The 27,593-nt window shown below is 49.8% G+C and overlaps 1 protein-coding gene across 1 annotated transcript; it reads right to left on the bottom strand.

Moving 5' to 3' along the window:
* Positions 1-5,632: 5,632 nt before the first annotated feature.
* Positions 5,633-23,402, bottom strand: RAB11B (RAB11B, member RAS oncogene family). The gene is made up of 5 exons (XM_006868873.1): positions 23,279-23,402; positions 12,242-12,437; positions 6,698-6,891; positions 6,377-6,457; positions 5,633-5,900 (listed from the first exon to the last, which is right to left on the bottom strand). Exons 1-5 carry the CDS (start codon positions 23,316-23,318, stop codon positions 5,755-5,757), a joined length of 657 nt encoding a protein of 218 aa, XP_006868935.1. The 5' UTR covers positions 23,319-23,402; the 3' UTR covers positions 5,633-5,754.
* Positions 23,403-27,593: the final 4,191 nt, after the last annotated feature.

Here is a 27,593-nt window from a genome sequence, read left to right as displayed (position 1 = left end):
CTTCTCTTTCCTGTGTTAAAAAAGCACAGGAACAAAAAGCAAACAAGAAAAGTTCAAGGCCTGCTCTTGGGCTGAGTATCTGTCGGCTGCTTGGTTTTAAGTTGATACTGTCTCTTTAAATTTCAAAATGATATATGCACATGCGTAGTAGAACCCTCCGAGGGTGGGGCTGGAGTATCCGTCAGCTCAGACACCCCTATAGTCACCAGAATGGAGGTACGCACACAGCAAGGGACCAATAAAAAGATACCAAAAAAAAAGAATGTCCACACCTCTATCTCTGCGGCTCTGTCAGGCGTCCATGGCTGCTCTGATCCTTTCCCCGCTTGGCCCCTCACAAAATGGCGGCTCCTGGAGCAGCCGAGCGTCCCGAAGCAGGAAGCAATTGATTTCTTGCTTCTGCAACAAGCTCCCCAGCTGTAAGTCTTCCAAGCTTTTAGATATTCCTTTATATGTGGTTCAGAGTACTGGGACCATTCCCTGAGCCTTCTTGGTCCTGTATTCTGTATTATGTTGTCTCGGCAGAGCTCGTCACTACACTTCTACCCGATCCGCCATCTTTTTCCGGAAGTGATTCATATACATTTTGTTTCATGACATTGCTGGCAAATCGCCTCAATTAACATCGCTTATCTCACTTCCTCCCCGTGCTTCCTTTCTGTTTCTCTTTTGTCCTAACCCTTCTGGACATTGCCCTTGGATCCATGCTGCCCTTTTGGTCTCAAATGGCTGATGATTCTGAGGTATGTGTACCTCACTAGTGTTATTATAGTTGTTAAGTGTGGAGTAGGTTCCAACTCCTAGTGACTCTGTATAGGATGTTTGAGGAGTGCCTGGTGGGCTTGAGTCACCAATCTTGTGGTTAACAAACAGTTCAGTGCTTATTCTACTTTGGTGAGTAGCAACTGGGATCTTAAAAGCGCATACATAAGTGACCATCTAAGGTACAGTTATTGGCCTCTCCCTGTCTGGTGGAAAGAAGAATGATAAAAATTGGAGATGCTTGGAAACAATTCGTCCAATGAACTAATGGACCACGTGAACATTGAGACCAGAAGAACTAGGTGCCTAGCTACCATTACTATAACCCCTATGCTTAAATTTTCAATCAAGCAACAGATAGCTGTAAAGGGAGGCTAATACCAGCGAGGGACTACTCATGCCATAGGAACCCTGGTAGTGTAGTAGGTTATGCATTGGGCTGTTAACAAGGTCAGCTGTTCAAATCCACCAGCTGCTTTGAGGGAGAAAGATGTGGTTTTCTGCTCCTGAAAATGTTTACAGCTTTCCCTACCCAGAGAAGCAGTGACACCAGAGATGGAGGCAGAGATGAGGACATGGAGAGAGGGAGCAGCTGAGGACTCTAGACTCCTGGAAAGAGAAAGGCTGTGTGCTGGCAGCCAGGAGGCAGGCTTGCAGAATGTGCCCTTTGGTTGTTTACATTATTATATATCCCTGAGTGTTTCTGTGTACATCCAAACAACAACAAAAACACAGAGGGAATAGAAGCAAATACTGTTGAATGATGATGCATGGAAAAGATTGTAATCATTGCAATGAAATGAAATATGATAGAATAAGTGTAAAACCGATGTTCTCCCATGTAAACTATCGCTTCATTCATAATAAAAACTTTAAAAAAAAAAGATTTATAGTCTTGTTGTTGTTAAGTGCCATCGAGTCAGTTCCAACTCATAGACCTTGTATAGGGTTTCTGAGGAGTGGCCGGTGAATTTGAAGTGCTGAATTTGTGGTTCAAACCAACTTTGCAGTCCACTGCATTTGCCCCACTGTGCCACACCAGGATGCCAAAGAAATCCTATAGGGCACTATGAGTCAGAACTGACTTGATGGCATACCACCACCATGCATACCAGACAATAGTCGACCATTCTAGATAAAAAGGGCAGCATTTTGCACAAGGATAAAGTTCAGAAATTCGGGAAAGAAGGAGAAATGTAAATAAGAAACGGGGTGGAAGTGGGATAAATGAAATACATTGAGGAGACTGCAACCACTGGAAAAAATGAAATGAAGTGCATGATGGGTTGAATGTAAACCTTCACTCAAGTCACAACAAAAAGGCCAGGAAAATGTGACCTTTTTTGGAAGTATGGTCTTTGCTATTGTTAAGTGCCATCGAGTCAATTCCAACCCATAGCAACCCTGCATAGGGTTTCCCAAGAACATAAGCTTGAACCACTGACCTTGCAGTTCAAACGACTTTGCAGTCTGATGCATTAACGCACAGCGCCACATACCAGGACTGTAACTAAATTAATGTGAGGTCAAACTGGAGGAGAGGGCATAAACCAAACCAAGTCCTTTGCCAATTCTGAGTCTGACTCATGAGTAACCAACCCCCTGACATGTCAAAGCAGAGATGTGCTCTAAAGGATTCCCAAAGGCTGCTTTTGTGACAGCGGACCTCCAGGCCATTCTTCTGCGGTACCTGTCGATCTGCTCTGTAAACCGTCACTCAATTTACAATAAAAAGTTAAAATAACAACAATAGCTTCTGAGGGGATCTGCTGGGCCTGCTCAGTTTAAAGCAGAGAGGTCAGTTTAAAAGATTCTGGAGACTGTTTTATGGGATCCCACAGAGGCCATCTTGAGAGATTTCTTTGAAGGACACAGGACAATCACATGAGTTTATACTAAAGTTTGAAGAAAACAAAAATCCGCATTGGTGGGGAAAAGACCAAGCAAGTTACACTAAGGAATTTTTCCCCATCACCACAATGCACCTGGTCATTTTTCGAAGCTGCAAGTACTGTCCTATGAGGATTTTGTTGGGAAACCATACTCCATTCACCCTCCAGCCCAGATTTTGTCCCTTCAGGCTTCTTTTTGCTCCTCAAACTCAAAGACCATTGAAAAGGTACATGATTTGAGTCCTTCGAGCCTGCCCAAACTGCCATTTTGAAACAGTGTAAATAGAAAAGCACAAAATTCTTCGGGGAAGGATTGGAGAGATGCAAACAGTGCTTTCAGAAGGGTGCAGACCTAGAATGAAGCTATGCTGAGCAACAGCAGCTTCACCTTTTGACATTTTAATAAAAGTCTTCATGATTTTGTTAGCGTTGCTAGGTGCCTTTGAGCCAATTCCGACTTAACAGAACAAAACACTGCCTGGTCCTGCGCCAACGCTGTTGCATTTTTTGAACCCACTGCTACTGCCACTATGCCAATCCATCTCGTTGCAGGGTCTTCCTCTTTCTCATCGACCCTCTATTTTACCAAGCATGATATTCTTCTCCAGGGACTGGTCCCTCCTGATAATATGCCCAAAGTATGAGAGATGAAATCTCACCATCCTGGCTGTACTTCTCCCAACACAGATTTGTTTGTTCTTCTGGCAGTCCATGGTACTTTTACATTCTCCTCCAACACCAGAACTCAAATGTATCAATTCTTCTACGGTCTTCCTTATTCACTGTCCAACTCTCACATGCATATGAGGTTATTGAAAATATCATGGCTTCGGTCAGGTGCACCTTAGTCCTCAAGCTGACATCTCTGTTCTTGAACACTTTTAAGAGGTCTTGTGCAGTAGATATGCCTGCTAATGCAATACATTCTTTGATTTCTTCACTGCTGCTTCCATGAGTATTGATTGTGGATCCAAGTAAAATCAAGTCTTCGACAACTTCAATCTTTTTTCATTTATATGGATGTTATTTATTGGTTTAGCGGTAAGGATTTTTATTTTCTTTACATTGAGATGCAATCCATATCGAAGGCTGCTGTCTTTTGATCTTCATCAGTAAGTCTTTTAAGTTCTCTTTGCTTTCTTCAAGCAAGGTTGTATCATCTGCATATCGCAGGTTGTAAAGGAATCTTCCTCCAATCTTGATGCGTGTTCTTAATATAATCCAGTATGATTCTGTAGCAATACTTTCTCCACTTACCTTCATAGAATCAGGACAGTATCAAGGGCAAAGGTGGCCTCTTTAGCCAGAGGCTGAATTGATAGTGTGAAGGTAGGAGGGGGACATAAGCTGGGTTCTGGTGGCCACTGCAGGGGTGGTGGGGAGGCTACCCATCTGTCAGTAGTTGCTGACCACAGCCTGCTTCACCCACATGGACAAGGGGAGAAGCTAGGGCCCAGGGAGCAGCAGCAGGACCCCAGGCCACCTGCCTTCCCTCCATCACCAGTCTCCTGCCCTGTGGGCGCCCCTCAAACGTCAATCTGGGGCAGATAGTGCATGTCCTTGAGACATGCTGGACCAGGAACCCAAGTAGAGAGGCCTAGGCAGCATGGGGCTTGAAGGGGGGCAGTGGGCATTGCTCCACCTATCTCCTCTGCTGGACGCACCACTCCTCCTCACAGTTGCAGAGGTGAAGGCCTTCATGATGCGGAAGCCTCGGGTCACAGGGCCAAGAACACCCTACTGGGATCGAACTGACAACAGCAACTTGGAAGTTTACACAGGAAGCTTCAGGGTCATGAGTCTTGCTCGTGGGGAGGAAGACCGTCACTGAATGCATGTCAGGGACTGCCTCTGTAGAACCTGACCTGGTGTTTGTTCTGCTATGCATGCTCTCAACAACAAAAATAAATTAAAAACATCTATGAAAGAAAGCAGCAAACTGGCTTCTCGGTGTCATTGTTTTGACTGGATCATGCCTTACCAGTCACTGGAGTTTGATGGATATGGATTAAAATTGGTCTTTTTATTTAAAAAAAAAAAAAAAAAAAGGCAAGGAAAATAAGCAGACAGCCCCTTCAGGGCACACTCCCCCAGCCTCCCCTGCTCAGAGAGGCGCCTTGGGTCCACCTCACCTCACCTAGCCCTAATACCCTTCTCTGTGGCCACACAGTGGGGTGCAACATGGCTGTGGCAGATGCTGGGGCTGATCCTGAGGTGTTCCAGGGCGGAAGGTAGAGCGCCAAGGGTCAGGGAAAGGGTGGGTCTGGGGCCAGGAGGGCCACCTGGCGGAGGGAAAGAAGACAAAGGCGCAGGTTTCTCTCCAGGAAGTGGATGACACATTTTAGTCGCAGGCACGAGGAGGTGGGAGGGACAGTGCAGGGCCACGGGGTGAATAAAAGGTCGAGAGCTAGGGTTTGGCGTCAATCTTACAAAGTGTATAAAGAATCTGTGTTTCTCTACCATAACAAAAACCAAAGGCTACAAGAGCGGTTGTATATACAAAACACGGAGATATTGCTTCCCTTGCAAACAGGTTCCTGACCAGATGGGGAGACAAGACAGAGGGGACAGAGAGCGCGCTGCGTGCAGAGAGAGGGAGCAAGGGCGGAAGGAACAGGGGAGTCTTCTCCCAGGGGAATCTACAGGCAGGAGCTGGAGGCACCCAAGCACGCACGCACGCAAGGCACGTACGCACGCTGAAGCCATCAAGGGCGTGCAGGCAGGCCATCGAGTCTCAAATGTGTCCGCCCGGCCCAGCCGCCAGGCACCTGGCTCTGTAGGCGTCAGCCTGGAGGGGACTCTGGGTGGGGGCAAGGGGCCAGCTGGGCCAAGTGGCCAGAGAGGGAGGGGGCAGCCGCTCCCAGAGTCTGCCGTGGAAAATGCAAGGACGTATGCTCGGCTGGGCTGTCCTCCTGGGCACCCCTGTGCACCCTCCCCACCCGCCAAGTATCCTGGGGGCCCAGGAGGAGCAGGAGTGGCAGGCGGGGATGGGCAGGGAGCTCGCTGGGAGGGCAGGCAGAACGAGCCAGTCATAGGGAACAGTGCGGTGGGGGGCCGGGAGGACGAGGCTGGGCACGCACGCTCGGGACCGGCGTAGGGGTCACAGGTTCTGGCAGCATTGCAGCTTGCTGGGCTTCTGTCCGTCGGTGGTCGGCGGCACGCTGATGTCCACCACGTTGTTGCCGGGGGACTCGTCGTGGGCTGCGCGGTCAGCTATCTGCTTCTGTGATACGATGCGGTAGATCTCTGGGGGAAAGGGGGGTGGCGCATGAGATGAGGGCGTGTGGGAGGGTCTGCTGGTCCACCACAGGGCCCTACGCAACCCCAATCACGTCTGGAGATAAGGACAGGCAGTGCTGGGCATCTGTCCTGGTCACCACTGCCCCCTCCCAGTCCTCTCATGTCCTAGTGTGCATGTGAACACTTCCTCCTCCTCAGAGCAGCTCCCAGCTCTGAAGTTCTAGAAGCTTCTGCCTTTGTTCATTTGCCTCCCTAGCTGATTGTTCCCTGAGGAGTCCCTGGCAGGCCTCCTGGTGGCAGCTGGCTGAGGGGTCTCTGTGTCACCCCCACCGGCAGGGGTCTGACCACGTGGAGTGTGCTTTGTCTGTCCCATGTCCACACGGATTGGCTGGTGAATGAACGAAGGGCCAGAGGTCAACATCTGTGAGGTTTGTGCCCCCTCCCCAGTCACCTCAGGCAGCCCCCGCAGACCCTGGGTCTACCTGTGAGGATGTTCTTGAAGGCTTCCTCTACGTTGGTGGAATCCAAGGCTGAGGTCTCAATGAAGGACAGGTTGTTCTTTTCTGGAACACAAAGAACACATCCAGCTGAACCTTGGGGGGGGGGGGGGTGCTATGTGCCCTATCACCTGGTGAACCTGCCCAGAAAACAAAGGGCTGGCACTAAGCCTTGGCCCAGGCACCCACTCCTCAGGGAACAAGCCAGGCCCCCAACACCTGCCTTCCAGAGCTTCCTGATTTCTCCTCCCTCAGGTGTATGGCACCATAGGGACCATGTGAAGACGGGCAGCCCCTCCTGCTCACCTGCAAAGGCGCGGGCCTCGTCTGTAGGCACAGCACGCAGGTGACGCAAGTCGCTCTTGTTGCCCACCAGCATGATGACGATGTTGCTGTCTGCGTGGTCCCGTAGCTCCTTCAGCCAGCGCTCCACGTTCTCATAGGTCAGGTGCTTGGCAATGTCGTACACCAGCAGGGCGCCCACCGCACCACGGTAGTACCTGCAGGAGTGGGTTCCAGGCATGAGCCTCGGTGGCTCTCTCAAGGGTGGACTTCTTCTCCCCTAGGCTCTCAGGGAGCTGAGGTACCAGCTCTTCCTCCAGATTTAGGAATGTGAGACTTGGGGAGGGGGCTTGGAGGATGACCCCACGGTTGAGACAGAAATGGGAGCATACAGCATCTGGGCATCTGTCCAAGACTGGGGCCTGGTCAGCGCTGCATGCAGGCTCCTCCACTGCGCACCTCCGCCTTGAAGGACGATGAAGACGGGAGGTGGTCACCCAAGCCGAGGTGTGTGAGATCCAGAGGTGGCTCTGCTGGGGAGGGGAAGGCCTGGGGCTCGGAGGTCTCAGGAGGCAGGATGGGTGTGGGACAGCCATGAGCTGCAGTTCAGAGAGGGTGACACCAAGGTAAGCTGAGAGACACAGCCAGCAGGTCCAGCCTAGTCGGGTGTGCAGAATGACCCAGCAGCTTGGGCTGACTGCAGATAACCTGGCTGGAATCAGCACAGGGAAAGATACCCAGCATTGCTAGTCACTGGGGAGATGTGATGGAGAACCATAGGGAGACACCACAACCACCTCTCCCCGCAGAAAGGGCTGTGTCTAAAACAATGGAAAACACCAGGCGTTGGTGAGCTTGTGGAGAAACTGGAACCCTTGTCCATTGTAGGTGGGAATGTAAAATGGTAAAGTCACTGTAGAAATCACTTAGCAGTTCCTCAAAAATGCAAAACCGTATGAACCAGCATTTGCATCACTAGGTACCTACCCTACAGGACTGAAAGCAAGAACGCCAACAGATACATGCCCACCACTGGTCACTGCACTGCCTGAATATTCCATCAATAGATGAACAAACGGGGGGTGGGGACATTGCTTAGGGGACACAGAGTTTCTGTCAATGGTGGTGGCAATATCTGCAAACAATAGTGGTGATCGTTGAACAACATGATGAATGTAATTAATGTCATTGAATGGTACCGCTAAAAATATGCTGGAGAATCCTGATCAAAAGGGGGGAGAGTGTAGAACAGAATCTCAAATTATCATGGAACCCAGACTTTCTGGAACCATGATTACCCTCAGTTATCTTTAAACTTTAAAGCAAAAATACTCCGTCGTTTTAAAAAACCTCAGCTGAAAGGAATAGCCAGAAATATCACAATAGAAAGCTTGCAAGTCCATCTTCTGCCTATAACTGACTGGAATACCTAAAATGGAGCTACAACATGCCCGGTAAAGAAGGCTTCCTGCAGAGCCTCTGCATTACTAAGACCATAGGTGGAATCCTGAACCCCATCCAGAATATTCTGAGGTGGGAATTTTCCACTTGAAAGGACGAGCAGACCAGCCTGGAGCGGCTAGAAGAACGGAAGATGCTTCTTGAAAGAAAGACTGACAGGAAAAATACACAACAATAACAGCAGTCCGACTGTTACTACAAGAACAAGCAAGTTGCTCACCCAGGAGACATCAAGGCAAGAGACTGGTTCCCCTCAGGGCAAACTCCCAAGACTAAAACTCAATGGGACTACACGCACAGACATGCGCTCTGATTGGTGACCACATTTATCACCGATAAGGGGAAGTGAGGGAAAAACAGCAATGAAGCTATGAGCTAAGCCCTACAACGTTCAATAGACTCCTGTGGAGTCAGTGTGGCAAGACCTGGGGACTCTTGGGCCCACAGTCAGTGACATAGCCTCAGAGGACTAGAGTGGAGAGTGAAGCATCCAGCTGATAAGAAGAGAGGGCATATGCATAAGAACACCCACACTTGCAGATAATACCCACTTGACCTGGCTTCAATGACTGGATGATCAGAGCCCAACTAGGAGAAGAAAGAAGAGGAAAAAAAGAATAATCTGATACAATTTGAAGAACTTGACCTACACCTATGGATGCAGTAGCTCAAAAGTGGGAACAAATCTTTACAGCGAGGATCATCCCCACCCCCTCCACACATGGAAAGGACAGGGATGTGCAACTTGGATACCGGCTACCCAAAATGGGAGGGGGGAGGAGCTACAAAGGCAAGAAGTGACTGGCTTACAAGCTTTCAAGAGGAAGCCTAGATCCAGAGGGCGTGGAGGAAGGTAGAATCTCCGCTGAGTAGTATCCAATCTGTCTGGGCAGGGCTGATGAAAGGAGATGGGCTAGGTCTCTTGTGGTACAACAGTGAATAACTGTTATCATGACCGACTGTGAGGTAAAGGTAGATGTTTTGTAGCTAAAGGAGTAACCTCATGTGCATGTGAAAGCTGAACAGTGAATAAGGAAGACCGTAGAAGAATTGATGCTATTGAATTTTGGTGTTGGAGGAGAATATTGAAAGTGCCATGAGCTGCCAAAAGAACCAACAGATCCGTTTTGGAAGATGTACAGTCAGAGTGCTCCTTGGAGGCCAAGATGGCCAAACTTCGTCTCTCACACTTCAGACATGTTGTCAGGAGGGACCAGTTGCTGGAGAAGGATATCATGTTTGGTAAGAGGGAGGGTCAGAGAAAAAGAGGAAGACCCCCAACGAGATGGATTGGCCAAGTGGCAGCATCGATGGACTCAAGCGTGGCAACAGTAGTGAGGTTGGCCCAGGATCGGGCAGTGTTATGTTTTGCTGTGCATAAGGTCGCTATGAGTCGGTACTGACTCGATGGCACCTAACAACAACATGCAAAGTATGCAATGAAATACCAACCGTAAAAAGTGAATGAACTACTGTTGTTATTGTTCTTTGGTGCCATTAAGCCAGTACCGACTCATAGTGACTCTGTGCACAATGGAATGAAACACTGACTACTCCTGCGCCAACTGCACAATCCTTGCTATGTTTGAACCCACTGATGCCGTTACTGTGACAATCCAGCTCTTTGGGGGATGGTTTCCTCTTTTTCTCTGACACTCCAATTTACCAGTCATGATCTCCTTCTCCAGACACTGGTCGCACCTGATAATATGTCTGAAGTATGAGGGGAAAAAGTCTGGCCATCTTGGCCTCCAAGGAGCATTCTGGCTGCACTTCTTCCAACACAGATTGGTTTGTTCTTTTGGTAGTCCACGGTACTTTCAATATTCTCCTCCAACACCAGAACTCAAATGCAGCAATTTTTCTACGGTCTTCCTTATTCACTTTCCAACTTTCACATGCATATGAGGCCACTGAAAATACCATGGCTTGTGTCAGGTGCACCTTAGGCCTCAAACTAACATCTTGGCTCTTCAACACTTTGAAAAGGTCTTGTGCAGCAGATTTGCCTAATGGAATACATCATTTGATTTCTTGACTACGGATTCCCTGAGTGCTGACGGTTGACCCAAGCAAAAAGAAGTTTTTGATAACTTTAATCTTTTTTCCATTTATATGGATGTTGTTTATTGGTCCAGTTGTGAGGATTTTTGTTTTCTTTACGTGGAGATGCAAGCCATACCAAAGGCTGTGGTCCTTTGATCTTTGTCAGTAAGTATTTAAATCCTCTTCGCTTTCAGCAAGTAACGTTGTATCTTCTGCATATCGCAGGTTGTTAATGAATCTTCCTCCAATCCTGATGTTTTTCTTCATATAATCCAGTTTCTCGGATTGTTTGCTCAGTGTATAGTTTGAATAACAGTGGTGAAAGAAAACAACGCTGGCACATACCTTTTCTTATTTTAAAACCATTCGATGTTCCCTTGTTCTATTCGAACAACTGATTCTTGGTCCATGTACAGGTTCTTCATGAGCACAATTAAGTGTTCTGGAATACTCATACTTCGCAATGTTGGTATTCTCTAATTTCAGCCAAGAGCCATCTGATATCAGCAATGATATCCCCCATTCTATGTCCTCTTCTGAATCTGGCTTGAACCTCTGGCAGTTCTCTGTCAATGTATGGCTGCAGCCATTTTTGTATTATCTTTAGCAGAACTATTGGTACATGCAGGAAACGAAAGTTCAAATATATATATTTTGAAATTGTTGAATGGTGTATGTTCTGTTGTGTATATTCTCAACAACAAAACTAAGTTTTTTAAAAATGGTTAGTGATGTTGAGTTGGCATATTTACCAAAGTCAAAGGAAAAAGAAGGAAGAGTGAGGTTGGCCTGTGTCCCCAGTTCTTGGGTTCCCCAAGTGATAAGGGTGTCTTTGCTATTCACAGTGAGTCTCCCCATGATTTATACCAATGAGATGACTTGGGATGGGGCCATGACCAGGCTAGAAAGATGCACCTTGTGGCTTAAGGGCTGGAGCTTTGAACCACACACAGATCAGCTCAAACTCCAGGGAGGGGAGAAGAGGGGGAGCTGAGTCTGATCCTGTGACCCTTGATTCAACCAATCCCACCTACATCATGAAGCCTCAATAAAAACTCTAGACACCCAAGCTCTGGGGAGCTTCCCTGGTTGCCAATACTTGGCGTATTGTCACACATGGATGTGTAAGGAGGGTAACGCATTCTAATACAATGGGAAGGGATACAGAAACACCAAGGTTGGGACCCTCCCGGACTGCGCCCTGTCTCTCCCTTTAGCTGGTTCTGATGTATATCCTTTGGCTGCAGTGAAACGATAATAGAGCAGGCCTGGGACTGAACTCACCACATGGCACAGCTCAGCTTCCGGCTAATAACAGAGTGAACAATAACACCAGGGACACACACACTCCTTAGGACAACTGGCCATCAGACATCCAATGGGCAGTACTAGCCTTTGGATAGAGCTCAGAGGCAGGAAAGGATCGGAAGGAAGGATGAAGTTAAACAGGAAACGGGGGGTGGGGGGGTGGAAGTGGGGGCAAGTGGGAAGAGTGTTGCTACATCGTGGGGATTGTAATCAATGGCACAAAACAAAACATGCATGAACTGTTAACCGGAAAACCAATGTGCTCTGTGAAGTTTAACACAAATCACAATCAAGTTGAGTGCTGTCCTGAGTTCTTGGTGCCTGAAGGGGTAGAGGGGTGCCCCCAAATTTGGAGCCAGCTAGCAAGGTCAGCAGTTTGAAACTACCAAATTGTTCCGAGGGAGAAAGAGGAGGCTTTTCTGCTCCTGTAAAGATTTACAGCCTCGGAAACCCTATTATAGGGTCGCTATGAGTCAGAACCGACTCCACTGCACACAACAACAACAACAACAACAACAAAAAATCAAAAGGGAAGCTGGTCTAGGGACCCTGAGCCTGCGGCTGGTGTTTGAAATGAGACCCAATGTCAGATAGTTGGTTTCTGAACCCACTGTGTTCCCGGAATTCAGTGTTCCTCATAGTGCCCCTGAGGAGGACCCCATGGACACCACATGGCTCCTGGGGGGTCTCTGTGGGTCTGCGCTCCAGGGCAGTGTCCAGCGTCCCCTCCATCCCTGCTCCCACCCCACTCACGCAGAGGTGATGGCGCGGTAGCGCTCCTGGCCGGCCGTATCCCAGATCTGTGCCTTGATTGTCTTGCCGTCCACCTGGATGCTGCGGGTCGCGAACTCCACGCCGATGGTACTCTTGCTCTCCAGGTTGAACTCATTGCGGGTGAAGCGTGACAGCAGGTTGCTCTTCCCCACGCCCGAGTCCCCGATGAGCACCACTGTAGGGGAACACGTGTGTGAGCTCGGCCCCCACTCCACTTCCCAGGAACCTTCACAGCGAACCCAGCAGCCCAGCCCTGCCCAATCCGTGGAGGCGGAGCATTCCTGGAGCTCCGCCCCCGCAGGCAATAGGCTGCCTGGTGCAGAAGCAAATGAAGGCGGGGCGGGGGTGGAGCTTCAGAAAACACAGTCCTAGGCAACAGAGCCTGTCTCAAGACCTCCCCGGCTACAGCCTGTCACCCACCCCCAACCCCGCATACCCATAGAGTACCACCAAGGAGCTGTGCAGCCTGGGCAAGTCACCTAACCTCTCTGGGCCGAATGTGTGGAAAGGGAAAACCTGTAAGGGGAGCAGCCACCGAAAGGAGACCAAGGCAGCAAGCTGTTTTGAACTCAGCAGGCAGGAGGGAAGCTATAGGAGCGAGCCCTAACTGATGGCTGAGTTTCCATGGTGTGTGTGTGTGTGAAGAGATTGAAATGTGTACCCCCAGCCCTGCCCCAGAATATGCATTGAAGTCCTGGCTCCTATACCTGTGGGTGGGATCCTGTTCGGAAACTGTTTTGCTCTGTTCATTAGCTCATACTAATGAGGGTGGGTCCTAAACCCAATTACTTCTGATTCTGAGTTACAGACATGGCGTCCATCTCTCCCCTACGTGTGGATGAGCAGGTTAGATACACCAGTCAGGGAGAGACAGGCACCACGTGAGGATCTGATTACAGGCAGAGGAACGCCAAGGCACCAAAGGACACCTAGAGTCACCAGCCGACATCAGAAATTAGGAGCGAGGCTCACCCAAGGAATTGACTGGGCTGAGATGATGACTTGGGTTTTTAGGTCCAAGGGCGGCAAGGCAATAAAAGTCGCCCATTTGTGGTGTTTCTGTTGTGGCAGTCCTAGGAAATGGAGGCATGTGGGAAGGAGCAAGCTTCTAGCAGATTCTTTCTCATAAGGGTCTGTCTCTGGAATTTTAAGTGGCTTGAAATGAGACACACCATTTGTACCCCTATGCCTCAGCTTCTTCACAGAGCAAGACCAAGGGGACCAAGCTGGCTACGGCCAGCTAAACCAGGCTAGGGAAGAACTGAACGCTTTGATCAAAGATTCTACAGATGAATTCTGATCAAAAGGGTGAAAAATGGGAGACAGAGTTCCCAAATCTCATGGAATCAAGACTTTTCTGGAGTCACTGGTGTTGGATGAACCCCAGACATTACTGCCCTAAGATTATCTTTAAACCTTAAACCAAAAATATCCCCTTAAGTATTCTTTAAACCAAGTAGTAGCAATCTAGCTTCACTAGTAAACAAAAAAATGCCTGCTGGGAACACTGGGCTCTTTTTAAAGAGTTACCTGCATGGGATCCTACTGAGAAGAGCAACTTAAAATATTAGACAGGAAGCTTAGTGGGTAGTGAGTTTATCTTAATAGTGGTTGCTATTCTAAGTGCCCTGGAGTTGGTTCTGACTCACAGCGACCCTATATAGGTGTCCTCAGAGTGACTGGTGGGTTAGAACCGCAGACCTTGTGGTTAGCAGTCCAGTGCTTACCCTACTGGGTGGGCCACACTAGGACTCCTGTCTCAATAGAGGAGGAACACACCAGAGAAGGGCAGTGGGAAGGCTGCACAGCTTGGGAACAGAATCAATGTCACTGAATGTACATGAAGAAATGGTTAAAGCAGCGTGTGTTTTTAAGAATTCAAAACAACAAACAACTTTCCCACACTCAGGTCTAGCACAAGCCGTTCCTTGGTAGAAGAAACGTAGCCTCTGGAAACCACGAGGAAGGGACAGAGCCGGCCACCCCCTCCCACCGCTTGTCCCCAGGTGCTGGCTTCTGGTTGCATGTCAGTGAATGTCCAGCCCTTTGTAGAGGTGTCAGGGCAGGTGGGTGACGTGGTGCACGTCCACACACGCACAGTTAACAGATGTCTGTCTGTTCCTGTCACTCCCCCCACATCTGCCCCAAAGTGGGCTTTGCCAGCCCAGAGGGTCTCACGCCTGCCAGTCCAGGGGCCCCATTCATGCCCCAAAAGGGGGGTCAAGGCAACATGTCTGGGAGGAGCAGAATCCTCCCAGGACAAGGTACCTGACCCTGCTAAACACAAAGTGGGTGGCAGCTGCCCAGGGCCCTGAGAGGGAGGTGTCCAGATGAGGGGCAAGAGCTGGCCACTCTGCCTCCAGGCCACTCAGAGCTCTGTAGAAGTCACAGTGCAGGGACAGCAGTTCTGAGAATGTTCTGGAGGCCCACGTGACAAAACGCTCAGGGAAGGTGTAAGGTGTTCAGCTGTATGAACAGCTTCTCCACGCCGGATAGAGACGCTGCTGACTTTTCAGAAGTAGATCCCCAGGTCTTTCTCCCAAGGAGCCTCTAGGTGGACCTGAAGCTCTGAATCTTTCTGTTAGGCAACGGGTGGTACCCTTGCAGCCGATTCTCCTCCACAACCACCAGAGGGGGTTGTGAGCACCATTTCAGGCCCGTTCCTACCATGCCCAGAGCACTGCCCACAACTCCCTACACACCCAAGCCCCATCCCTGTCCTCAGATGGGACGCAGCAGTACATGATCCCTCCAGCATCCCTTCACCTAACCAAACCAAACCCACCACCACTGAGGTGATTCCTACTTATAATGACATTGAATAGAGGTACCAAGACTGTAAATCCTGACTGGGGCAGACAGCCTCACCTTTCTCACATTGAGCAGCTGGTAGATTTGAACCACAGACCTTGTGGTTAGCAGCCCATTGTCTAACCCACCATGTCACCAGGGCTCCTCCATCTCCTTCACAGGGTCACTCAAATGCCACTGGGTCTCTTATGTAAAGCCCAGGCACCCTGGCCTCCCCATCCCCTGCAATACCTTTGCTCCCTCTGCTGCCTCACACTCACAGACTTTTTGCCTGTCCACCCTCTGCACTCCTGAGGGAGGGACCTGGTGGTCTTGCTCTCTGGTCTCCCCAGGACCTGGCACTGAGTAATGGCTGGCAACCCAACAAACGCCCAAAAGGCTCACGGAGCCTCCCAGGCAGTGCCCACCACAGGTCGGAACCATCCTAGGAGGCTGCCCAGGGGGCCTGCACCCTCTGCATTGTCTGCTTACAAGCTGAGAACAGTATCTTCTGAGGGAAAGGTTCAATATCATTAGCTGTTGTTGTTGTTAAGTCCTGTCAAGTTGGTTCTGACTCACAGCGGCCCTCTAGGGTCTCCAAGGAATGGCGGATGGATATGAACCATGGACCTTGCAGTTCAAATTGACTTTGTGGTCCAGGGCTTATCTTACAGTGCCACAGCAGAATTCTGCCACTAGAGAGATGCAAATCAAAATAACACTGGTGTATCACCTCACCCCAGCACTAATGTTGTTAGTGTCGTCAAGTCAGGTCCAACTCATAACAACCCAGTATAGGCTTTCTGAGGTACGACTGTTGAGTTTGAACCACCGACCTTGTGGTTCAAACAAACCTTGCAGTCCTGTGCTTGTCCCACAGAATGATATATTAGTAGCAAAGTGCAAAAAAAAATAAAAAATACCAACAAATACTGATGAGGTGTGGGAGACTGGGAGCCTCCTACTTGGCTTGTGGGACTGTAAAATGGTACAGCCACTGTGGAAAATAGTATGGCGCATCCTCAGAAAGCTAACCGAACAATGCCCCTACATACCCACAAGAAATAAGAGTCATACCATGAGCAGATACAAGCACAGCTAAGTTCCTCACAGCACTATTCACAACAGCAAAGAGATGGAGACAGCCTAAGTGCCCATCAATGGAGAAACGGATAAACAAACTCTGGTACATACGCACAACGGAAAACTATGCAATGATGAAGACTAATGATGAACCTCTGAAATGCCTCATAACATGGGTGAACCTGGAAGACGTTATACTGAGTGAAATTAGTCAGTCACTAAGCTGTAGGGTAAGCAATGGACCACAAGATCAGTTTGAACCACATGGTCGGTGGTTTAAGCTCACCAGCTGCTCCTCAGAAACCCTACACAGGGTCGCTATGGGTCAGAACTGACTTGAAGGCACTTGTAATAACATCAAAGGACAAATATTGTATAAGACCACAATGCAAAAACTCAAGGATAGGTTTTCATGCTAAAAAAAATATGCTTTGATGGTTACCAGGGTTGTGAGGGAAGAGAGAGAAGTTCAGTGGTCAAACGGTAAATATGTATTAACTCAGGGACAGGGAGGGCAACATACAAGAGGGAGGTTGGTAGAATGATGAAGACAGGTGAAGACAGGGCAGTATGCAAGGGTTAAAAGGGATATTCATGCTGCAAACACACCTTCCTAACGTGGTGGAACAAAAACTTCTTAGATATTTTCAAACCTCTTAAGGCAATGAGTTCCTGGACCTGAGGGCTCAGGACCATAGTCTCAGTGGACACCATGGTCAGTTGGCACAACATAGCCCACAAAGACCGGGCTCTACATCCTCCTTTGCTGAGTAGAATCTGGGCTCTTAAAAGCTCATGAGTGGCCATCTAAGGCACAGCTATGGGTCTCTCCATGAATAAAGAAAGAAGAGCGATGTGAATTGAAGATGCTTGGAATCAATTAGTCTGATGGAGTGATGGAACATGTGACCACCAGTCTCCAATGGAGTGATGGAACATGTGACCACCAGTCTCCACAGCTCTGAAACCAAAAGACCTAGAAGGTACTCAGCTACCACAACCAACTGCTCTGAAAGGGATCATCATATTAGAAGGTCCCAGGTAGAGTGGAAGACAGTGTAGAACAAAACGTACAACTATATAAAAGACTGGGCTTACTGGTCAGAGAGAGACTGAAGGAATCCGAGACGAAGGTCTGGAAAGGAACTCACCCTCATGGGCCCATTTTCAGCTAAATAGTAGATAGGTTTATAGGGGGGCAACAACATTAGTATGCTCTGCTCACCATGGAATGGTCAATCATTGAAGATCAAAAGGGCACCATTCACCTAAGGACAAAGTTGAGAGGGATGGGAAGGAGGCTGGAATGAAACTAGGAACCACAGGGAGGAAGCAGGAGAACTGTGGTTGCAGGGAGGGGTTTGCAGTCATTGAGATGAAACAAAGTACATGATTGGTTGAATGTAAAACTGATGATCTTCTCTATAAACCTTCACACAATTCAAACAAGCAAAAAACAAAGTGCCCTCTGAGTCTGTGCTGAAAAAGCGCTTGACAGGCGGCCCCTCAGGTGAGCTTTGCACGACCATTTTACAGATTATAAAACTGAGGCTCAGAAAGGATAAGGAGCTCATGGACCCAGTGGGCAGGGGGACAGAGCCTGCCTCACCAAGCAGTGCTGTGCTTATGTCCTCCACTGGAAAACATGCACACAGGACTAGAATTCAGGTTCAGACTGCCTCGGGGTTCAAGTCTTTCCCTCCCAACTCACTCCTTGTCTCCTGACTAACAAGTGGCTCAGGGGTCTTAGTCCAAATCCCTGGTGGGGCCCTAACGCCCTGCCCCCAGCCTTGTTTACCCCACCACCTGCAGCGTCCCGTGTCCCCCAGGGCAGTCTTATGCCTTGGCTGAGGCCTCTCCTCTCCTTCTGTCTACCCTCTGGTCCAGCCCAGTGCCTGTGTCCTCTCCTGCCACCTTTTGTGGCCAACTCAAGTCAGCCCTGTAACCTTGAAAGAAAGTGAGGAAGGTGGCAATTGGTAGCCCAGGGCCAAAGACCCCCACCTGCAATTGCTCAGGGGTCATCTGTGCCAGGCTGTGCAGTTAGACAGTGCCCCCAGTCTGCTGTGACCCATCACCTCTTTCCCACAGCATTTCGGGAAGCTGGCCAAGGCCAGGAGGTTTGTCTCTCACGTCCTCGGGAAGGCAGGAAACCCAGAGATGTGCTCCAGTCCTGTCCTGTCCTGTTGCCCCTGGACAGTCAACCCCCCTCCACTCCCACCCCCCACCCCCATCCCCAGGAAGGCCACAGCCCCGGCACAGCCCACTGGCCTAGGTGTCTTTTGGCCTCAGCTTCTCAGGTTCAGCGGGGAACAATGCTGGGATCATGACCCTCACTGCATGGCGGAGACACTCGGCACGGAGAGACCGAATCCTTGGCCCCGGGTCACCCAGAGAGGACAGCATAGACAGGAGCAGAAGCAGGCACTGGCAACTGACAGTGGAAAGGCCGGGCAGCACACACTGCCCACAGCCTAGGGGTGGCCGGCGGGCACCCAGGAATGAACACAGCATTGTTGGTGGCACAAACCAGCTGTTGTCCTGGGGGAATAAAGGGCCCTTGAGGACTCAGTCCCGGAAGTTTCACAGAAGTTGGTGGCAACACTGCCCAGGAACCAGGCCCCCGAGGCATATACCACTTGGCAGGCAGAGGGGGCAAGCCCTGTTGGAGCCACCGCCTTTGGAAGCCCAGGGTCTGGTCTGACCCACGTAGGGCCTGAAGTGCCGAGAACAGTGCACCACCCTGGGGTACTTTATATAAGTACGGAGACTTGATTTCTGTAAAGGAGTACTGTATTTCTGCAATGAGACCAGGTCCTGCCCACCCCCAGACCGCTGGGCTGACTTGAGGGTAATCTGTCCACAGTGGGGGTCTGGAAGTTGAAGTGGGGCTACACAGGAGAGGTGCCAAAGACCATGCCCAGTGGAGTCCTGTTTGCAATGGAGGACCTTGGTGGTGGGGCCCGGCCCAGGCTGCAAGGCTGAGATGGGCTTGGGAGCTTCAGCAGAACAGGCTGAGCCCAGGGCTGGCTGCCACCCTTTCCTCTGCTTTCCCCTCTAAAAACAACCAGGTGCCATCCAGTCGACCCCAACTCTAGCACCCCCTATATGTGTTAGAGGAAACTACTCCACAGGGTTTAGAGGGGCTGGTTTTTTAGAAGGAAGTCACCAGCACTTTCTTCCGAGGCTCCTCTGCATGAACTCAAACAAACGGCCACGTGTGTTAAACATCTGTACCACGTGGGGACTCCCCTTCCCCAAACCAAACCCACTGCAATGGAGGCAATTCAAACTCACAGCTACACTATATCGGATTCCTTTATAGGAAGAGAGAGCCTCATCTTTTCCCTGAGGAACAGGTCATGAGTTTGAAACACCCACCGTGTGGTGAGCAGCCCCAAGTCTTTCCCAGGGGTGGACACACACAGAAGATGAGGCTGAAGTTAGCATGGCCAGCTTTCTAGGTGGCCCATGTCCCCCTGGACCAGAAGCACAGATAGAGGGTCAGTGAGTGGAGCAGGGGCTCTGGGAAGACCTTGGTAGCCCCTGGGGACACAGCTGCTCCCACTGTGGACCCCCTGACCCAGGCCACCAGAGGAGAGGTTGGGGCGCCCCCAGGGATGGACAATCTGGGAAAACAGCCAGAGCTGACAAGCTAAAACACTCAAGAGGATAAATATGAAGATCTATAATTAGCTACAAGTAAACAAGCTGGCTCCTGGGGAAAGAGGAACATATTTGAGAGGAAAACAACACGTGGGGGAACCCCAGGGGCCCTGGGGGACACTGAGGCCAGGGGTGTGAGGACCTGTGATATGGCCACCAAAAACATACCAGGCAGTTGGGGGGGGGGGGCTCTAGCTGGGAGCAGGGGAGTTTCAAGTTAAGGAGTGTGGCTCATCTGTGCCAGGGACACAGAAGGGGTAAACAGGCAGGCAGGACCCCTGCCCCCTCTCAATCCTAAAGGGCTCCCTGAAGGTGGTGGGAAAGCTAGGAAGGGGCCCTGCTCAGCTCAGGACCCTACCCTTCCAACCCAGTGCCTGTGGTAGTGGGTCTTGGCTCGCCCCAGCAAGATTTGGGGTCTCATTCCTGTCCACCTACCACAGGTATGACAGGTAACAAGTGATAGCTTCTCCCTTCCATCTCTCCTTGAAATGCCAGGCATGGGCTGGTGGGGGTGTTAACTGGTGTGGAATTGATTCCAATTCATGGAGATGCCATGTGGGATCCCTGGGTGGTATACAAACCGTTAAGTGCTCAAATAGCAGCCAAGAGGTTGGCAGTTCAAACTTGCCCAGAGGCACCTCAGAAGAAAGGCCTGGTGATCAACTTCCGAAAGGTCACAACCTCAAAAATTCTATGTTGTTATAATATAAAGTGCTGTCGAGTCAGTTCCGATCTATAGCGATCCTGAACAGAGTTTCTGAGGCTGTAAATTTTTACAGGAGCAGAAAGCCTCATCTTTCTCCTGCGGAACAGATGGTAGTTTCGAACTGCTGACCTTGTGGTTCGCAGCCCAATTCGTAACCACTACGCCACCAGAGCAGTTTTACTGTGATAGACATCGGGTTGCTAGGAGTCAGCAGCAACTCGACAGCCCCTAACTACAACAAAGGTTACTCACTGAACAGCTGGCAGTTCGAACCCACCCAGGGGCACCTTCAGAAGACATGCCTCTGAAGCACTTCTACTCAGACCCATGTGGGGGGCTGGGGGGCGGGGCATGAATCAGCGTCACATAAGGGTCCCTTTCCCCAAAAAACTCACCCAAGTGACAAACGTAGGGGATTTAAAGGAAGCCAATCCATTGAGCCCTGATGTGGTGCAGGGCAAGCAATGGACCACAAGGTCAGTTTGAACCACAGGGTTGGCAGTTCAAACCCACCAACTGATCCCGGAAACCCTATACACGGTTGCTATGAGTGGGACCCTACTGATAGCAATTCAACGACAATAGAGGAAGGGCCTGGGGGAGGGCTTGTAGTAAGGGGGTAAACGTGACCCAGCCACAGGCTGGGGAATGCTGCTGACCTTGGGGGCTGCACTTTTGTTACCATTCCAGCTTAAGAAGGTCAGCAGAGCACCTGCTAGTAAAAGGAGGCCAGCAGGGAGGGCGCACCTCCCCCCTGCACCCCTGTGCCAGCTGCCACAGAAGCTGGTCCGGTGTTTCCAGGAAGTAGACTCAGGGGACTTGTCCCGGGAACTGTGTGGCTGCTCTGCTGCCCCTGACCCAGTAACTATACTTCTGGGAACACACTTCAAGGAAAGAACCCGAAGGCACCAGGATGACAAATGCTCAGCGCTGGGTTATTTATAACAGCAAAAGGTCGAGAAGCATCCAAGTGCCCAGCATACCATGAACCGCCTGGCAGGGCCAGGGAGGGCAGCTGTCCCGCAGGACCTAGGCAATGGTCACCTCCTAGGTGGGCTGAATGCAGCCAGGACCAATGCAGGGGGGCTGGGGCTGCTCACTTGTCCCCAGAGCCCTTCAAGGCGCCTCTCAACATTTGGGTAAGACCCCAACACTCAGGCCAACCTTGCTGATCAGGTAGGTCCCCAAGGCCTAGAGACTGTCATGCCACAGAGCATCAGCCTATTCCTCTCTATCTGGAAACCTTTCACTGCATGGATACCCGGGGTAGGGAGCGCGGCACCCCATTCTGCTCAGCTGACACCAAAGTGTTGGATAATAGCATGAGCACAGTGCATTGGAAGGTCTGGTCCAGATACAGACCCCTACGGACACCAGATGCCATCAGCTGGCATGGGAGGCGGATCACAGGCAGCAGATGATCCGCCCACGGCTCAGCCTGGCACTCAAGACACAGCAAAGCTAAAAACCAAACACCATACAGGCACCCACAAAGTGGGTTCCGACTTAAGGTAACCCCATGCGGATCACAGTAGAACTGTGAGCCACAAGGTTTTTCAAGGCTGTGACCTTTCGGAAACCAATGGCCAAGCAATTCTGAAATGCCTGAGTGGGTTCAAACCAACTTTTCAGTCAGTCATCCAGCACTTAACTGCTTGAGCCACTCAGGGATTCCTGCAAAGCCCCTGAGTCTCCTCACCTCGAGGGGCTGATTAGCCCCCACTTCCCGGACCATATTGGGAGCTCCTAGAACCTTTCCCTCAGGCTGGAAAGCTACCCATTAGGCTGGCTGATGCCACCAGTCTGCATATTTTAAGAGGCGATCAGAACAGTCCTGAGACCCAGTTCTTGGCCCAAGACCCTTCACACACGTCCTAGGCCTGACCTCCAACACTTTCCAGCTGTCCTTGCCTGGCTGGATCTACTTCCTAGTGTGTGAAAAGAGAGATAGGATCCTGGCCTCCCAGAGGTGGACTGAGTGAATTCTTGTGTGTAAAGGGCTGAGAAAAGGCAGATAACTTAGTGAGTGCTATCAAGCACTTGGAGTCCTGATGTGGCACTGTAGGATCAACATTGGATTGCTAACCAGTTGCTCGACAGAAACCCTATACAGGGTCCCTATGAGTTAAAACAAATCAACAGCACTTAACAACAATCAAGCTCTTGGTCTCCTTCTTGCTGTTCAACACCTGGGTCAGACCAAGGGGGCCCTCCATTCCTACTCAGGGCTCCCTCACTAAGCACTTCATAGTAAGTACCTCAACTCAAGGCCCCTACCACGGTCCACCCTTCATTGTTCACCCCTCCCCTTCCGGGACCCGCCCCTGACTCAGCCCATCTCCCTGGGAGTCCTGCCCCCTTCCTCTCAGATCCAGTCCATATTATGGACACGCCCACCACTCACTGCCCCCGCCCCGAAGTCCCTGCACCCGTAACCCAGGAGCCTAGCCCGGCCCGGCCCGCCAAATCCCAGACGGCCCCGCCCCCTAAGTCCCCGCCCCAACGGCCTCTCCCACCGCTACGGGCCCCACCCCCTCCGGGCCCTGGCCCCGCCCCGGAGCATCCTGGGCCCCTCCGCCTCTCCAGGCCGGCCCTCTCCACGTAGCCTCGCATTGGGACCCAAAGCTGATGGAGCCCGGCTTGCCTGGCTGCCGGACCGCCAGATCTTAGGCCCCAGGCTCAGGCCTGGGCCCAACGGCCCGGAAGCAGCTTCGACCCATCTGCCCATCGCCTCGCCACCGCACCCTCGGCCTCCCGCGCCCAGCCGACTGCACCTTTGAATAGGTAGTCGTACTCGTCGTCCCTGGTCCCCATTGTCCTGGTGCTTCCGGCGGGATCGGCGACTCCGCAGCCCCACCACAAACACCCAGCGGGGGCGGAGTCGGAGCGGTACAGAGCTGTGGTCGGAAGGCCAATCAGCGGAGGGCGCCGGAGCGACTGGCATCCAGAATAGCCAATAAGAGGAGGAAACAGAGTCTCTGAGGTGGGCGTCGCCGGGGATCCGCCCTCTTTGCCTTCTGTCTCCTGGAGAAAGGCGGAAGGAATGCGGACCTTTTTGAAGTGACGGCCGCGCTAGCCTATCAAAGCCTAGCTCAGGAAGGCGGGGCGGAAGACCGGAGGAATGAAACCGATTGATAGAACTGGCTGACAATGAGAGGCTTGATTCAGCTCCTACCCAATAAGCGGAGGACCCGCCTGGGAAGGGAAGTAGGGATACGTCCAGGTGATGTTACGCTGCAGGAGGTGTAGGCGTCCCGATGACGTCATAGGTCAATGGCCTCTGCCTTGGCCTCTGCCCCCATAGATGCCCATTTTCTCATCTGATCTAGGAAGCTAAGCAGGGTCGTGCCTGGTTAGTAGTTGGATGGGAGACCGCCTGGGATTGCCAGGTGCTGTAGGCTCTTTGCGTCTCCTGCACAGCCGCTGGCCTCCCTCCTTGTGGTCCTGGTGTGGCACCATGGGATACGCACTGGATCAAAGGTTTGAACTGAGCAGAGTCATTTCTACCTCCCAAGTCCACTCTCCTGTTTTGATTGCAGTTTCCATCTCAACATTGTTGTTGTTAAGTGCCATCGAGTCAGTTCCGACTCATAGTGATCCTGTATAGGGTTTCCGAGGAACAGCTGGTGGGTTTGAATCACCGACTTTGCATTTCAAACTGACCTTGCAGTCCAGTGTTTATCCTACAGTGCCACAACAGGACTCCATGTCTACATTAGTGACTCATATGTCCCTCCTCTGTTCTTAGTTTCCTCCCGTGGACACCCACACACCTCATCGGTTCTTCTGAGGATAACTGGATTTTTTTACTCGAACACACACAAAATCAACTCTTCACTTTCTGTCATTAAGATATTGTTTACCAAATATTTATAAATCTTCACTGGTTACCAGACACTTGCCAACAGCATCGTCCCTCTCTCCACCCCTTATCCTGTTTCCCACCCCCACCTCCGTGAGATTTATCACTTGATAGCTGCCATCGGGACAATTGAATCAGTGACCCTCTATGACAAAGTCAAACTGCCCCAATAAGGTCTCCTAGGCGGTAATCTTTACAGAAGAAGCCTGGTACTGCAGTGGTTAAGCACTCAGCTGCTAACAGAGTTCAGCAGTTGGAATACACCAGTTGCTCTATGGGAGAAAAATGTGGCAGTCTGCTTCCGTAAAGACTTACCAGCCTTGGAAACCCTATGAGGTTCTATAGGTTCTATAGGTGGCATGAATGGGAATCTCCTAGCGGACAGTGACGTTCTTCCAGGTACCGATTAGTCCCTCCTGATAACATGTTCAGTGTATGTGAGACAAGTCTCATCATCCTTGCTTCTAAGAATTGTTCCAGCTGTACTGATGGAATCAGAACCACCATCCTTTGAGTTCACGGTCACCACCAGTGCTAGGTTTAATATTAACTGACATTAAATTTTACCATTCTTGATCCATTAACCTAGAATTGTACATGTACGATTCATGTACTCACCACCAACCTTTTGCTTTGTTACATATCCATTGAAGTCCTAGTGTGGTGCTGTGGGCTAATGCGTCAGACTGCAAAGTGGTTTGAACTGCCAGGTCGGTGATTCAAGCTCACTAGCTGCTTCTTGGAAGCCCTATACAGGGTCGCTATGGATCAGAATCAACTCGATGGCACTTAACAACATCATATCCATTGGTCTATGCATTCAGCATCTTAGTTTCTGATGCATTGTTGTTGTTGTTGTTGTTATGTGCCGTGGAGTCGGTTCCAACTCATAGCGACCCTGTACAGGGTTTCTGAGGCTATAAATCTTTACGGGAGTAGAAAGCCTCATCTTTCTCCCACGGAACAGCTGGTAGTTTCGAACTGCTGACCTTGCAGCTCACAGCCTGATTTGTAACCACTACGCTACCAGAGCTCCTTATGCATAGCAAAGAAATTTCATAGCATTAATCTGCCCCATCTCTAAAGGCTTGGGCATATTTAGAGTTCAATATTTGTTTATGGCTCAGTTTGTGTATTTATTTTTCCAGTAAAGTTTGTATGCAATGAAATCTGAGGTGACATTTACTGAGTTTTAATAAGGCATGACACTGTGGGATAAGCACTGGGCCACTATCCGCAAGGTCAGTGGTTTAAACCCACAGAACTGACTCAAGGCCGCTTAACAACAACATAGCTGAGTACCCCAGTTGTATGAAGGGACAAAACATCACCCTCACCCAGATATTTCCCTTTTATCCATCAGTCTCCACCTCGTCCTTCTCATTGTGGTGGTTGGTTACTACCAAGCTGGCTTGAACTAATGGCGACCTTACATGTAACAACAAAACATTTCCTAATGCTGCACCATCTACAAGCTCATGGGTATTGTGAACCCACCATTGTGACTATTGTATCTGTCTACTTCATTGCTGGTTTCCTTTGTTTTCACCCTCTGCTTTACCAAATATGATGCAAACCGAAGAAATGAAAACAAAGGATTTCCCCCTGCATACTGGTGTGGCACTGTAGGATAAATCACTGAACTCCAAGGTCAGTTTGAGCCACAAGGTTGGTGGGTCAAACTCACCAGCAGCCCCTTGGAAACCCTACACACAGGGTTGCTAAGAGTCAGAATCAATTCAAAAGCACATAGCAACAACCACAAAGCTACCACTCAGTATTCGGCATCTCATCATAGATCAGTTCTCAAGCTAGATTTTTACACCATTTTTATTTTCACTGACTTTAGTTTTACTAACCTATTTGTGGAAATACCTTCTGCTGTCTGTGATAAGGAAAATAGCCAGATGCCTGCAAGAAAGACCAGTAAATATCACTTACTGTTCAAATCTCAGGACCAACCACTATAGCCAATGATGAAATTGGAGTGATTGGAGTGCAGAAATTATAAACAAGGAGGAAGGATGGGTAGTTGGAAAATATGGTCCTGGTGCTAGAAATGATGCTGGAGATCACATGATAGAATTATTCGAGACCAATGACTCATTTGCTGCAAACACCTTGTTTCAACAGCATAAATGGAAGCTGTACCAATGGGCCATGCCAAATGGAATGGGCAATGTTGTGTTGTGCATCGGGTCACTGTGAGTCAGAACTGACCCAAAAACACTTAGCAACAAATATGGTAATCTCATGTTTAACTTTTTGAGAAACCACCAAGCTCTTCTCCACGGCAGCCGTACCATTTTCCATCCCACCAGCTATGAATGGAGTCCTGGTGTGCCGTAGAATAAGTACTGAACTGTTAACCACAAGGTCACTGGTTCAAACCCATCAGCTGCTCCTTGGAAGCCCTATACAGGGTCACTATGAGTCAGAACCAACTCGACAGCACTTAACAACAATAATGAATGAGAGTTCCAACTCTCCTTGTTTTACCATTTCTAAAAAAAAACATAGCCGTTCTCGTGGAAGTGACGCGATAGCTCACTGTAGTTTAGATTTGCATTTTGAGGGCAGGGGTCCATTTGTTCATTACAGTATCCAAAGCATTTGGCATAAGTTTGGGTACTTAGTTGTTGTTAGGGGCTATCCAATTCACAGGGACCTTATATACAACAAAACAAAACACTGCCCCAGCCTCACAGTTGTGGTAGCCACTATGCCAGTCTGAAATGGACTGGTATTGGCCATTTTGAATCTGACAACCACATGGTTTACTATGCCAGGTATGACACATTGAAAAGGAATGGTGTTGCATTCATTGTCAAAAAGAACATATCCAGATCAGGCGAGGTACAATGCTGTCTGTGATAGGATAGTATCTATGTGCCGACAGGGAAGCCCGGTTAATACCACTATTATTCAAATTTACACACTAAACACCAAAGCCAGTGAGGATGAAATACAAGAATTCTACCAACTTCTTCAAACTGAAATCGATCAAACATGCAATCAGGATGTATTGATCATTACTGATGTTTGGAATGCAAAGGTTGGGAGCAAAGAGGAAGGATCAGTAGTTGGAAAATATGGCCTTGGTGATAGAAATGATGCTGGAGAATGAATGATAGAATTCTGCAAAACCAATGATTTGTTCATTTAAATACCTTCTTTAGACAGCATAAGAGACAACTATACACATGGCCCTCACCAGATGGAATACA

Source organism: Chrysochloris asiatica, unplaced genomic scaffold, assembly GCF_000296735.1.
Source record: "Chrysochloris asiatica unplaced genomic scaffold, ChrAsi1.0 scaffold00125, whole genome shotgun sequence".
NCBI classification, from domain to species: Eukaryota; Metazoa; Chordata; class Mammalia; order Afrosoricida; family Chrysochloridae; genus Chrysochloris; species Chrysochloris asiatica.
The sequence above is the reverse complement of the archived record's forward strand: the minus strand, read 5'-3'. Positions and strand labels throughout refer to the sequence as shown.

Excerpts from the sequence above, each read along its gene's own strand:
- RAB11B (XM_006868873.1), bottom strand. The coding sequence starts at position 23,318 with ATGGGGACCAGGGACGACGAGTACGACTACCTATTCAAAG. Across the intron at positions 6,458-6,697 it reads CGAGGCCCGCGCCTTTGCAG|AAAAGAACAACCTGTCCTTC; the intron begins GTGAGCAGGAGG and ends TTTGTGTTCCAG. Across the intron at positions 5,901-6,376 it reads CTTCAAGAACATCCTCACAG|AGATCTACCGCATCGTATCA; the intron begins GTAGACCCAGGG and ends CCTTTCCCCCAG.